We start from the raw sequence: 14,521 nt of genomic DNA on the forward strand, positions 1-14,521 counted from the left end.
GCTGCCGCTCGGGCTGCGGCACCCGGCCCCGGCAGAGGCGTGCCCGGCTCCTGACAGCGCCGGCAGCCCGGATGGAGAGCCCAGTGCCCGGTCAGCCCTGCCCCGAGACCCCCGGCACCCGGCCAGCCCTGTCCCGAGTGCCCAGCCCTGTCCCGAGTGCCCAGTGCCCAGCCCTGTTCTAAACGCCCAGTGCCCTGTCCTGTCCTGAGTGCCCAGTGCGCAGCCCTGGCTGGAGGATGCTGTAAATGCTCTCCTTCCCTGTGCTTTCCTGTAGAGCTTCGCAGATGTTTCAGTGCATTCCCTGTCACTTGATAGCGAGGGTTTAGGATGACAGATCCCTGTAATCTGAGGAGTGCCCTGCTGGTCCCAGCCCCCGGCGTGTGGATGAGTTGGGGGTTCAGACATCGAGCTTGGCTGCTCTATCTGATTATCTGCTCTCCATAAAGGAAGATTTCAGAGGGTTTCTTTCTGCGGGTTTTCTTCTAAAGCCAGCAATGCTGAGCTGCTGTCTTGTGGTTTTTTGGTTTTTGTTTTCTTTTCTTGCTTTGGGCTTTGTTGTTTTGATTTTTTTTCCCCCGACTGTATTTCTTTTTTGCTGTTTTTTTTAAAGTAATGCCCAGGTACCACACAGCACCCTGCCAAACCAGGAGGCCCCTCTTCAGTATCCAGTTGCATTTGGGCACCTGCTTGCCCTTGCTCTCCCTGTCAGGGTGTTCGTGGCGAGTGTCTGGGATGTACAGTGCTGTTCTGGCTGCAGCGTGCAGGAGGCTCAGGCGAACTGTTCAGTCCAGGTTTGGAATATATACAAATAGGTTTTCTCTTACAGCCTGACAGAAGAGCCAGCACACCCCGAGGCTCAGGCACACACCTCCTGTCCTGGTGCTGCTGTCCTGTCCTCCTCTCCTGTCCTGGTGCTGCTGCTCCCTGCCCTGCTCCTCACAGGGGCTGGGCCATGGCACGGTGTGTGGAGTGTGGCCAGGGCTGCGTCCTCCCACCCACTGCCAGGGACCTCAGCAAACACTGGCTTTGGGTTTTTTCTCAATCAAATCTACTCACTGCTTTGTTAACTGCGTGCACTGCAGGTGCTCTGCAGGGGGCTCAAAAACAGCTATGGAGGTTTTTAGGCAAAACCGGAATTAAAATGGAACAAGGCTGCGTAAAAGGGATTTCGTGATCTGGTTTGGGGTTTTTTAAGCTATTGCCTGTTTATCAGACTTGTTGGTTCTTGCCTTTGGCAAGCATGACACGAAATGCATGGCCATGTAGGTCAGTACCAGCCTACTTTATTGTTATTGCCAGTTTCAAATTATCTATTCAAATTATTGCAAATTATCTATTGTTTGACTTGAGAATTGCTAAGAGACAAAAGGCACGTGGTTTGCCTGTTCTCGTCCATAGCACATTTAAACATCAGCTCATTTGTAGAATGCTGCTGTTAATCTTCTTTACACTTGTTTGCAGCCCAGTGTGCAGCCTGCTTTTCCCAAAGTACCTCGTGTTTGTGCTGTCCCAGAGATGCAGCACAGGGAGAGGACGTGGCATAAATAGTGGGTAGAAAGGGGGAAAGTCCTCATGCTTCCTTAGCGTAACTCCTGTGGAGGAACGTGCCCAGGTCTCCAGACCCGAGGAGAGGACAGCTCTGCTGGGCCAGGGGAGGCCGTTCTGTAGGGCAGGACACGGGTTACAGCTGTGATCACAGCGGCAGCCCTGTCAGGAAGGGGCCAGCTGTGGGATGTCCACTGATGTGGGCAAAGGGAGCCCCGGAGTTGCCTCCTGGAGAGGCTCGTGGTGTCCCTGTGTCCTCTGCACCTCTGCTGGGGGAAGGAGAGGCTGTGCCTCCTGGGATGGCCGGGCCTTGCCTCTGGGCTGGAGGGTCTGCTCCGTGCATCTCGCCCTGCCCTGGACACCCCGAGGCCCTGCTGAGTGAGCTGGGCAGTGGCAGCCGTGCCCTGACCCGGGCTCTGCCCTGCCTGTCCCTGGTGCCTGGGGCCACGGCAGGACACGGTGTGTTGGTTTGGTCACGTTTGTGAGCAGTTCACATTGCCTTTCCCACTCCGGCACTTTTATGGCAGTAGAACAGAAGAGTCTGCTCTCCTGTGTTTGTTGCTCGGCAGTCACGGGAATATCAAGGGAGTAATCATTTTCTGAGGAATCAAGAGCTGTGTTTGTTTGCCTCCCTGAGCCCTGACCTGGTGAGACTCCCCCCAGGCTCCTGCTGCTGTTTGCTCGGTGTCTCTCTCGGGGCTCGCAGAGCACGTCCTCTGCTGGAACCAGCGCTCTGGGGACCGCAGCATCATGGAACAGGTCAGGGACCTCTGCAGATGCTGTGATCTGTGCCTCCCCGGGGAAGGTCAGCCACAGCAGGTTCCCCAGGACCGTGTGAGGCTGGTTTAACACTCCCCAGCGCTCGGGGCAGCGTTTCAGAGCTCTGCTGGTGGCAGCTCCCTCTCGCAGGGCCGCAGCTTTGCCTGGCTGTGGCGTGGGCAGTGCGGAGCCCAGGGCAGGCAGGGCTGTCCCCAGGTGTGCTGTGCTCTCCGAGCGGGGCAGGTGGGGGACTGTCCTCCCCTCTCTGCTGAGGGGCCTGAGGCTGGAGGTCAGGATCCCTCTGGTTCTCAGTGGGCTGTGACTTTCCCTTCAGAACGTGGCTCTGTTCTGGGAATGCCGGGCTGGTCTCTGTCCTGGGCTGTGACCTCTGGCGTGTGACAGCGACTCTACTGCTGACAGTGACTCTACTGCTGCTCACCTTCTGCTCGGCCTCTGCTCTTCGTGTCTGCGTGTGCCTGCTCTGCTCTCTGCTGTCCCCCTTGGCCCCGTGCTGCCACACGGCTCAGCCTGGGTTCAGACAAGCTCCACACGGCTCTGTGGCTCAGCCTGCCTTCAGACAAGCTCCACACGGCTCTGTGGCTCAGCCTGCCTTCAGACAAGCTCCCCGTCTTCCCAGAGGATGTTTCTGTGGGAAGGGTTTGCCAGGGAGCTGCATTCTCACCTACATCTGGGCTGGGGGACTTCCTGAGGAGCAATGCAGCAGTGTCTGAACTAGACACCTTCAGGGGCAGTAGACACCATTCCAGGGGATGCTGAGGGCCTGACCCAGCGAGAAGAACGTTCTGCTCTGGCTCTGCTCTCTGCCAAATGCTGCAGGGTGCTGGCACCTGAGACAGGCCACTGCGAAATGAATGTTTTGAAGCCAGTTGATGCAGAATGTTTCTTCTGAAGTAAATGCTAAGGTCATGGTGCATTTAAATTACTCCTTTATGCTTTAAAGTCTTGACTGAGGAGTTAATTTTAATTAATTTCTTAAATTTTCATTTTTCACATGTAGCTTTTTTCTCTAAGCTGAACAACAAATGATTTTTTTTTAACCTGTTACCATTTTGCAGAGAGGATCTGGCTGAAATGAACCTTTAGTGGTGCTCTTTGATGGTGTTATGGAAGCAATACAAATGGGAATCAAAGATATATATATATTTAAGTTTGGGTTTTTTTAATAACGAAGAAGGAAAATAAAACAGCAGTTGAATTTCCTCAAATGGAAATTCCTCTAAAGTAGTTGTGCATAGGCCTGTCTTGTTTCTTTAACTGTAGCAGTTGGACCAAAAGTGTTTCTGATCTCACAGACTCTTATTGTTGGTGTTGCCTACCACACATGTTCAGAAAAAGAAATTACTCGTGTTTTGTACTCTTGCTTGCAGACTGTAACTCCTTGTTGCCCAGGTGCCTTGGTGTGGAGTTATTCCAGAAATGAAAATAAGGACATTAATGAGGCTCACCTCTGGATTTACTTCAAGTTGCTCCATCTAGTTTACCTGTGCCAGATGGAAATTCAGCCATTAACCAGCAGCCAAGATCTGTTTCTTGCCAGATAATTAAGAACTGGTTTATATCCCAATAATCATTTTGGTCATTAGGACTGCAGCCAAGTTTGGATATTTCTGTGAGTGCAGTGTCAAGACTAGTGCTGTGCTGGTCTTGACCTTCATTCTAGGACAGATTTTGGGAAAGCATCAGGAATTTTATTTACATTCAGATGTTTTCTGTTACTGAACTGCAATTACTTAAGGATGTAAAATGACAAGTAAGAGGAAGCTTGGTGTATGTATTGGGAAATGTGACTGTTCAGACATGCCAAAAGTTAACTTTTGCTGTGTGGAATGAAAGGAGATGATGTTTTATTGTGTGAGGAGATTCTTAGCAGAGAAGATTTGCACAGAATGTCCCTCAGTTTGTCGTTCCCAAGTGCAGGGCCACTGTAGGATGGATCCCTTGTTCCTGCTGAGAGGGCTGTCACAGGCTTGACAGGGAAATTGGCATTTCCCACCTCCAGCTGATCAGCAGCTCTATTTCTTTTTCTATTTCACAGGTTGGGCAAAGGTTTATGAAATAGAACAGCAGATAAAGCCAGGAGGCCATGGAGGTGCTCTGGAGGTGCTGTGGTCATTTGACAAGTGCCAAGAGTCAGCGGCAGGTGAGACAATTCCAAACAAATGTTGAGGATTACACTACGCCCTCTTGGAGTTTTTTATATTTTGCCTCTACTCCTAAACATTTCCAGAGATCAATGAAAAATTTAATCAGAAATCCTTGGCATTCTTAAGTCCTTTTTTAATGTGTGTGTGCAGATGGTAATGGCACTGGATGTATGTATAATGTCAAACTCCTGAGTTTTCTTGGAAGGTATTTGGAGAAAAGAAGAAATATCTGACATTAAAAATACACGGTTGGAGTAAAAGTTGAAAGTGGAACACATAAGTGGATCTGTTTTGTGACTGCACCTGTGTTTTGTCAGTGGCTGTTCCCACCAGTGCTGGCTGTAGTGCAGGACCCTCTGCACAGACCTGCTGCCTCCTCACTGTCAGTCAGAGCTTTTGTGGCTTCGCATGAACAAGCAGAATGTGGTGTGGTGGGGATGACACACCTGGGAGCATTTCCAGAGAGACAAACGTGCCAACAAACCATTATGTGGAACTCAGAGCAGGTGGGATGGAGTGAAACACTTGCCAGAGTTGTCCTTGTGTTCCCAGCACACTTTTATGGCAATCAGAGAGAAACTGAGGAAGGAGAGCTGTCACAGCAGGCAGAGGAGGTTCCTGACAGTTCTAACCCTAATGCCTGGGTGACATCAGGACTTTAGCACACAGATGTGCTGTGGTTTTGAACAGATAGGGTGTGATATGCGTTATCACTTGGGTGCTGCCTTCTTGTTTTCATTTGCTTTTGGAGCCAACTGATGTGGTTTAGCGCTGTCGCACGTACATTTGTATCTTTTTCTTCCTTCCCTCTGTCTGTGTTACAAAGTTCTTCTGGCTTCCAGATATAATTGTAGTAACGTTCTCCCTTTGTGTTTCAGAAGGCAGTGTTGGTAGGGAAACTTCTGAAAGTCATCCTTCTGTTCTAAATGCAGGCTGTCTGCCTTTATTGCCCTTGTCTTGTGGTGCTTTGTGAGCTGAGGTTAGGTGTCCTTGAAAACGGCTGCGTGGCCCTTTAGAGCTGTGCTCCCCGGTTCAGAGTATCAGACATTCTTGTGCAGGTCTGTCCATTCGATTTGCAGGAAATCTTCTACCGGCACCACGCTGCAGTGCGAGGTGAGGGGTGCAGAGGGGAAATCAAGCATTGCTGGGTGTGAGAGCAGAGTGCCCGTGTTTGCACCGCAGGGACAGGGATCTGAGGGACAGCAGAGGCGGAGAAGGTGCTGACTTCTTTCCAAGAGAAGAAAAACTGAGCTCTGAAAGTTTTAGCCTTGCCTTGCCAGATCTGGAGCTGAGAAGAAATTAAACCGCCAGAAATTAAACTTTGAGACTTAGTTGTTGCTTGGCTCAAGCTCAGTCCTCGGGACTGGTGCAGAGTGCCTGACGGGCGGTGCCCGTGCCTTTTCACTTTGGAACCTGCAGAGGCACAGAAAAAGGATTGGGTTGGAAGGGACCTTAAATATCTCGCAGTTCCCTCCTCCTGCCACAGTCAGGGAGCCCACACATCCATCACGGCCAGGGAACCCACACATCCATCTTACCTGTGTGCGTTCAGGTGTCACCTGCTGGGCAGGCTGTCACCTGGCAGCTCTGCCCTGTCCTGTCCTGCTCTGCCCTGCTCTGCCCCGGGAGGATGAGGGGAGGGCACTGCAGAGCCCCGGACAGGGTCCCACAGCCCCGGACAGGGTCCCACAGCCCCGGACAGGGTCCCACAGCCCCGGACAGGGTCCCACAGCCCCAAACAGGGTCCCACAGCCCCGGGAGGCTGCCCGAGCTGCCGAGCCGCCCCACGGCCGCTGGAGGTCGGCCGCTGCCCGCTCCCGGCGCTGCAGAGATGTCACCGTGAGCGGGGCTCTTCGTCTTCTTTTTGTCTCTCGTTTCCTTCCCCACAACAAACTTCTGCTTTTCCCGGGCAGAAGAGGCCGTAAGTCACGAGGCTGTGTACACTCTTTTCAGTCGGCAGCTCAAGTCAGCCTGTAAGGATTTTTATTTTGTAAATAGGATGTCCACAGCCAGGACGTCTGCCTACTGACATTGTTATTGTTAAAAATGCTCTTTGAAGGACTGCTGCCTGCTGCCTGTGTTTTGATGTGAGCCCAGCTGAAGCATGTTTGGGACCTATTTCCTGTCTGTTTGTCCAGTTTTAACGTCTTGGTTTGAGCCTTTGTCATGGATCACACATGTTTTAGTGGTGGCCTTGGCAGTGCTGCCTTCATGGTTTGACTTAGTGATCTTAGCAGCCTTTTCCAACCTGAACGATTCTGTGATTGTCTCCCAGCTGCTCTTGTGGTAGGTTTTCATGCAGCCAAGGGGCTCCACCAGCCCAAACCCCTGCTCTGGGGGTAGCTGACAGAGGCTCAGCTCGTTGGTCATGGAGTTTCAGATGACAATAGCAGTTGTTGAGTTGTTTTGGTGGGAAGATCTGCTGGCCCATAAAGATGTAACATGACAATGAACACAGGGACAGGGCCACTGCCTGGTGAGGTGCTCTGAGCAACGAAAGGACCTCTCATTTCTGGTTCTCTTTGACTTCTGTGGGCTCCTCAGGAGATTTGCCCGAGTAGGAGGACTCAAAATCTAGAAATCTATTTTGTGTCACAAAACACTAAATTCACTTTCTTTTCAGATGGGATTGCAGAGAAAACTACTGACCTTATTTCTGGCCACAGGTATTTCCCATGTGACATTTCCGTGACTCAAATCATCTCTAGGCACAGCCCCAGAGTGGTTTCCACAGTGGTGATTTTTGTGAAGGTGTAATCCAGTAAACACTCTGTATTGCTACTGCACAGCACCAGTCCAGGCTTGGAACACCCGTGGCTCCTCTGCAGCCCCCGTGAGGCAAGGAGCCCCTGCGAGGGCAGGAGCTGATTTGGGCAGAAACAGAGTCCTCAGAAGGGTGAGCTGGAGAATGCAATAGTGATTTTCTCATGTCTGTGACAACTCCTCTGTGAGTTCACCTGTCATTTTCCTAGGGCTTAGCCTACTCAAATTTCACCTAACACCTGAACTACTTGTCTTTTATTATCTGTCACAGACTGTCACAGGTACCACTGTGGAAGGGAACTGAGAAAGAGGGGCTTTTTCACCTCTTAATCCTTTATAAGACGTTTAGAATGGTTGGTGAGACCCTTGAACTTGTCAGTCTCCTGTGTAACAAAACACAGCTTGGTTCAGCATGGCCTGAAATAGCCCTCAGCAGTGGGGGGTACGTGGTACAGCAGCTTGGCTGCAGGATTTTCTAGCCAGTGTGCAGTAGTGAGTGGAGGACAGAGGAGATGACTGAGTTTTAGGAACTGATGCTGAATTTCTTGAAATCACTACGTAGAATCCTGAAACTCCATGGATATTTATGCACCTTGAAGTGTTTCGGTGGGAAGGCTCTGCACTTGTATTTAGTCTTGTTCCTGATGTTGTCTTTGAAGTCCATCTGAATTCTTATGATGCCAAGAGATGTTTTTCACTTAGGAGTGAAAAAGTCTTGTTTTGAATGTGGTTCTCATGAATGGGGCTATGACAACTGCAGAGAGTTGATATTTATCTTTCTGAGTTCACTTCTCTGGAAATGAAATGGACAAACAAAACTCCCCACCCTGCTGTGGGAAAGGAGCTCTGATGGGTCTTGGAGCTTCAATTTAACATTTGCAACTACGTGAGAGACCCAGATCTGAGTGCCTTGGGCTGCTTGACAGGAAAGTGAGATAAGATGATCAAAATAGTATCTACACGATCAGTCTGCTTCCCCAAGCACTGAGAAAATCCATTTTCTGACTGCATGTTCTCAGCAGTCTTGTAACAGTTTTAATAATGCAGTTAACATTGCTTTGGTTCCTCAAATTGCTCAGTTACCTGTCTAGGTGTTTTCATCCTTAACTGTTTTAGGAAATCCAACACCAGGTTCCTGCTCATCTAAAGGAGATAAAGTACAAAATCTCTCTGGAATGAAAAAATTTATTCTGTGACTTTGATAATTTAAGAGGAGCACACAGCTGCAAGCTTGCTTTTTCCTGTGACCTTAATGCTGTTCTTTGAACACTCTGAGCCCTCTGAGGTGTGGTCTGCACTTGTCCAGGCCAGGGCAGCTGCAGGTGCAGGACCCCAGAAAACCCAGAGCCTGATCATTCTGAGGGGTTGGTGCATTCTGAGTGTGCGTGAGCGAGTCAGTGTGGTACTGGAAGGGAGGAAGCCCTGAGGTACAGCCTTCTGACACAGGAAACAGTGTGGCTCCACATTTGTTATTTCCAGTCAGAGGCAAAATAACATATTTGATGGTGAGACCCTCTGGCTTCCCTTGTCCCAGGGCCCTGTGTCCCAAACACCCAGGGTGGGAACGGCTCTGGAGGTGCCACCCAAAGTCTGCAGCAGTGAGGAGCAGAGTCTTTGGGCTGTTCTGCCTTGTCTTCAGGCACCTCCAACATCTCTGCTTCTGGTGGTAGCCCACTCATCTCACCACAGCAGTGCTGCTTTATCTGGGTAAGAGAGAAGCCTTTCCCCTGTCCCTGCCCTGTCCCTGCCCTAGCTGTGTGTGTCAGCAGCCTTGTTCAGAACAGACCTGTGCTCTGTTTGTCTGAGCAGGGAAGCTGGGGCAGCTGTGGAGCAGGAACTTTCATGCTCCTGGGTCTGTAATTCCCAGTCCCCCTGAGGGAATTGTTCCCCTGCTGAGGGTGCAGTGCTTGGCTCCAGCCCTTGTGATGATCACTGCTCTGTGGAGCTTCCACTGATCCTGGGGAAAGAAGGGAAATCACATCTCTTGGATTTGCAGGTTGGTATTTTGAAGCCTTCAGAGATGGTGGCCAGCTTGGAGGGACAAGTGGGATCAGCAGAGGCAGCTCAGGAGCACACAAGGAAAAAGTGCTGGATATTACATCCCATTATTACTGTGATATCCCATTACTGCTCCGTAGATACAGAGTTCTGAAGACATGCGGTGTCTCTTAAAAATGTCAAAAGTAAAATGGAGCTTTGGGGGAGTGTTTTGACCTTAGCTGACAGATAATGCCTTTGGAGATTGGGGGGATGTTTTTTTTTTTTTATTGTAATGTGTCAGAGTGATGCAAGTCACAGTCTGGAAACAGGTGGAGGAGGTCTGGAGGAAGGAGTGTGTAAATCCCGTGTGCTGAGTGGGCTGGGAGGCTCTGTGGGTACACTGCTCCTGTTCCTCCTGCTGCAGGGCACATCACCCTTCACTGCTTTTGTGAGGCAGCTTTATCAGAAAGTAAAATTCTGATTTGACTATCAGCAAATCCGGATCTCAGTCACCAGTGAGAGGTCAGCCAAGAGGGACAGGCTGAGAACTGCTTTTCCCAAACAATTCTGACCCCGTTTGGCACCTGCAGTATGCCACACTCTTCCCCATAGCCCTGGTGAGTGACCAGTGCCTTTCCCTGGTCTGTGAGTGACCAGTGCCTTTCCCTGGTCTGTGAATGACCAGTTCCACACCTTTCCCTGGTCTGTGAGTGACCAGTGCCTTTCCCTGGTCTGTGAGTGACCAGTTCCACACCTTTCCCTGGTCTCTGAGTGGCCAGTGCCTTTCCCTGGTCTGTGAGTGACCAGTGCCTTTCCCTGGTCTCTGGGTGACCAGTGCCTTTCCCTGGTCTGTGAGTGACCAGTTCCACACCTTTCCCTGGTCTCTGAGTGGCCAGTGCCTTTCCCTGGTCTGTGAGTGACCACTGCCTTTCCCTGGTCTGTGAGTGACCAGTGCCTTTCCCTGGTCTGTGAGTGACCAGTGCCTTTCCCTGGTCTGTGAGTGACCAGTGCCTTTCCCTGGTCTGTGAGTGACCACTGCCTTTCCCTGGTCTGTGAGTGACCACTGCCTTTCCCTGGTCTGTGAGTGACCACTGCCTTTCCCTGGTCTGTGAGTGACCAGTGCCTTTCCCTGGTCTGTGAGTGGCCAGTGCCTGTCCCTGGTCTCTGGGTGACCACTGCCTTTCCCTGGTCTGTGGGTGACCAGTGCTTGTGCCCCTCGTGGCACTGTGGGGTGGGAGAGCAGAGCAGGGCAGGGATCACCGGGATCAGGCACTGCAGGATCCCACCATGGCCCAGGCTCTAACAAAACCTTCCTCAACAGGACATTTTATACTGGGCTTGGGCAGAAGAATGAACACTGGAGTAGGTCAAAGAAATCCCCCTGCACTGCACGGGACAGGGAGGTGTCTCCTCCTCCTCCTGCCCACCCCACGCTGCTCCCAGCCTGGATTTCTGCTGCTCTCTGGCCTCCTGGGGACTGCAGGGAGCCCATGGGTGACACTCCAGACCCCAGCCCTTGTGCTCACGCTTCCCACTGTGCTGGAAAAGGGCCCCAAATATTGAACAGGCCTCAAACTGCTTAAGAATTATTATTATTTTAAAACAACAATGAGAACTTTTTGACAACATCCTTTTATACCTTAAAATCCTTTCAGTCCAGGGAGTGTCAGGTGAAAGTACGGTGTGATATATACAGTCCTCTTTAAATTTCTTACATCATGAAGTTTGGGTTTTGATTTGTTATTTTAAAATTTCAATTATTGATTCTTCCACATATGCATAAGGTTTGGAAGTAGTTGTAAATTGGAATATTAGCAAACTTAATTTCTGTTTCATAAATTTTTATGAAAATAGATCAAACAAAGAGATCATTGTGGATAATTACACTTTTTATCTTCCTTTCACAATTAATTTGAAATTTCTACTATTTTTCTCATATTCATTGAGGTGGCAGCAAGGAGGGACAACGGAACTTGGCAAGAAGAAGAGATTTATTTATGAAGCCTGCAGGTGTGGTGTAAGCAGATACAATAATTTTTAACCAATGACATTTAAAATTTCTTTCTGGAGTAAATAATGCCCTCTAAAATGCTTTTGGTTTATCTTGTCACATCAGCTTTGCAGCTGAAGAACTGCTGTTAAATAATTTCTTCACTTGAGAGCGCCAGGTCATTTCATACAGTAAATGCACAAAATCTAACTGGGTAAAGGTGGGTTCAGGTGTGTGCTGTAAATCATTCTAAATTATATTTGGGTCTGAACTCACATTCTCACACACTGCTGATGCCTGGTGGTTCACCACTGCCCTCTGAGCTGTTTGTGAAGGTATTCCTGGGGCTGTGTGAGCCCAGGTGTGCTGTGTGAGCCCAGGTGTGCTGTGTGAGTGTGTCACATACGGACAGGTGTGCTGTGTGACACACGGACAGGTGTGCTGTGTGAGTGTGTCACACACGGACAGGTGTGCTGTGTGAGCCCAGGTGTGCTGTGTGAGCCCAGGTGTGCTGTGTGAGTGTGTCACACAGGTTCAGGTGTCCCTTGGTGGTGTTTTCCCCCTGCTCGGGCTGTCGGTCCCTCCGGCTGGGGGGATCCTCGTGGCCCCAATCCCGATTTTGGCTGGGTTGCACGTGGCTGATGAAGGACACGGGCACGATGGAGAGCTCAGAGCCGCGATTTTAATGCGTGTGACCGCAGGCAGCAGTCAGAGGAGGGGCACAGTTAGCCCGGCGTTTGTAGGGTTTTACCTGGGGAAAGGTGTCCAGTCGTGGTTATGGGGCTGGGGCCACCCCTGACAAGTCTAAAGCCTTGTACCAACGGGGTTTGGCATTTTCCTCGTGAGGCACGTCCCGAGGCCTCAGGGGCACTCCCTCGCTGTGTGCAGGGAGCCTGGGCGAAGCTGGGCTCGGTCCCGGAGCCCCAAGTCGGCTCTGCCGGGTGTGTCACGGGCTGGGCTGCAGCTCCTCCGCCTCCTGCCGCTCCTCCGCCAGCGCCCTCGCCTCCCCGGGGCCCGCCAAGGTGCCGGCGAAGGTGAGGCGGAAGGAGGGGGACAGGTGGTAGTAGAGGACGGGGTCCAGGCACAGGTTGCCGATGGCCAGCAGCAGGGTGCTCTCCTTGGCCCTGAAGAGGGCTCTCCGCAGGGCGCAGCCGCCGCTGGCGCTGGCCTGGCTCAGCGTGTAAGGGATGCGCACGGCGTGGTAGGGCACGAAGCAGAGCAGGAAGGCGGCCGTGAGCAGAGCGAGGTGCCGCAGCGCCCGGCGCGCCCCGGCCGAGTGCTCCCCACGCCGCAGCCGCCGCGCCGCCAGCGCCGTGGCCACCAGCAGCACGGCCGAGCAGTCCAGGAAGATGGCCGTGCACACGAAGCTGCTGAACACGTGCCAGTCCCTCCCCAGTTGGGTTTTGAAATCGATGCAGCCCACGCCGGGCCTCTCCTCGATGTGCTGGATGGGGATGGCCATGTTGGGGACGGTGATGAAGAGCAGCGCGACCCACGCCACGGCACAGAGCATCTTGGCAAAGCCCGGCTCCTGGATCCGGTACATCCTGGAGCTGTGCGTCAGCTGCAGGCAGCGATCCACGCTGACCAGCCCCAGGAAGACGATCGACAAATACATGTTCAGGTAGATGAAGCAGGCCGTGACTTGGCAGTGGAATATCCTCAGATTCCAGGGCGCAATTCCCAGGTCGACGATGATCTTCACTGGCAGTGTCAAAGTCAGCAAGAAATCCGCAGTGAGGAGGTTGATTAAGTAAATGCTCAAACACTTCTGGTCTTGGTCCTTCCGTGTGAACGCCCACAGTGCAAAACAGTTTCCAATAATTCCCATAAGAAAAATCAAGTAGTAAAAATAGGTAAAAGGTTCCAGTTCCTCATGGAGATGGCATTCAGAAATGTTACCTGCCATTGTAAACTCTTTGTGTGAGTCGAGTTTGCTGGCAGAAGGAATCAAGGACCTACAAAAAGAACCAAGAGGACATCAATGACATCAGCCTGTCCTGAGCAACAGCAGTCATCCTCTTAGAATTTTGTTTGATTAATTCCAAACAAAAATACAAGTAGGAAGAAATATTTTTCTCTACTTCTTGATGCTGTCTCCCAAATATTGAGGAGGGCTTTGTTCTCATGCAGGAAGAATTAGGAATGATTTTGGGTTTGTTTCTGAAAGCATAGAGCCTTCTGAGCAGCATTTCCACTACAGGAGCTTTTCTGGCAGTGTTTGCTTCAACACCCTTCCCCAGCCAAAATGCTACAGAAAAGGGTTTGAATCTATTCAAGCATCTGGTTACTAACAATCATACGAACTTTGACGGATTGAAGCTGTGCCTGAAAAAAGAGTGGTATTTGTGGCTTCCTGTTCTGTAAAAGTGCAGAGTTCTGATGGACTGCACTGTCCAAGCAATACACAGGTATGTCAGATGTCTGAGCACATGGTCCTCATCAGTCCTAAGGTTTGCACACTGCAAAACATTCCATCACATTCCTCCTTGAACAGAGAACAAATTAACTGTATTTTTATGGAGCCTTTAGGAAAAAAACACATTTTGAAAGAAGCAGATAATAAATAATTTTGATCATTTTCTTTGTAGGCTTCAGTAGAAAAGGAAAGTAGAAAACTTTGGTCCTAATTTAACTAAATACCCCTGGAAGACTGAGGGGTTTTTGTTTGTTTGCTGCACTGTCAGTCTGCTGCAGAGACTGGCTGTGGGAAAGGCTGCTCCTTTGAATTTCTTGGAACCAACACATTTGTGTCTTGTCTAGCATCAGACTGCACCATTTCTATTTATATTTTCTATCTTTTCTATGTTGTACAGAATATTTTATACAATAGAAGAGAACTACTGTACATACAATTTAATCAGTTAAATTGTACCTGGATTTGCAGAGTTGGTAAAGCAAATTGGTTGCAGACCCTCCAGTGGTTTGAGAGGCTGGGGAGGGCGGTTTGGTCCTGGCTGCTGCCCCCTGCCCCGAGCCCAGGAGCAGTTCAGGGGGTCTGGGCAGGGCAGGCAGTGCTGCTGGGCTGAGGCACCTCCTGCTCCTGGGGCAGCCTGTCCCCATCCCTGCTGGGCAGAGCCAGCCCCCAGGGGCTGGGATGGGGACACCGCCACTGCCACAGCCGGGGGGCTCGCCAAAAGCTGAGCCCGACCTCCGGGGGCTTTGGCACTTGGATTTTGGGCTGTACATTCACGGAGATTTAAACAGGCTGTGACAGAGACAGGAACCACCTACCTGTGCTGGTGTCCTGGGCTCCTCTGGGCATCCTCTGCCAAGGGCTGATGTCCCCCAGGCACTGCTCTCCCACCCTGCTGTGAGT

The 14,521-nt window shown here is 51.0% G+C and overlaps 1 protein-coding gene across 1 annotated transcript; it reads right to left on the reverse strand.

Moving 5' to 3' along the window:
- Positions 1-11,185: 11,185 nt before the first annotated feature.
- Positions 11,186-14,521, reverse strand: GPR171 (G protein-coupled receptor 171). Its single transcript, XM_066326420.1, has 2 exons — positions 14,437-14,521; positions 11,186-13,160 (listed from the first exon to the last, which is right to left on the reverse strand). The coding sequence occupies exon 2, from the start codon at positions 13,109-13,111 to the stop codon at positions 12,149-12,151; it is 963 nt and encodes a 320-aa protein (XP_066182517.1). The 5' UTR covers positions 13,112-13,160; positions 14,437-14,521; the 3' UTR covers positions 11,186-12,148.

The sequence above is a fragment of the Sylvia atricapilla genome, chromosome 10, assembly GCF_009819655.1.
Source record: "Sylvia atricapilla isolate bSylAtr1 chromosome 10, bSylAtr1.pri, whole genome shotgun sequence".
Classification (NCBI taxonomy): domain Eukaryota; kingdom Metazoa; phylum Chordata; class Aves; order Passeriformes; family Sylviidae; genus Sylvia; species Sylvia atricapilla.

Excerpts from the sequence above, each read along its gene's own strand:
- GPR171 (XM_066326420.1), bottom strand. The coding sequence starts at position 13,111 with ATGGCAGGTAACATTTCTGAATGCCATCTCCATGAGGAACTGGAACCT.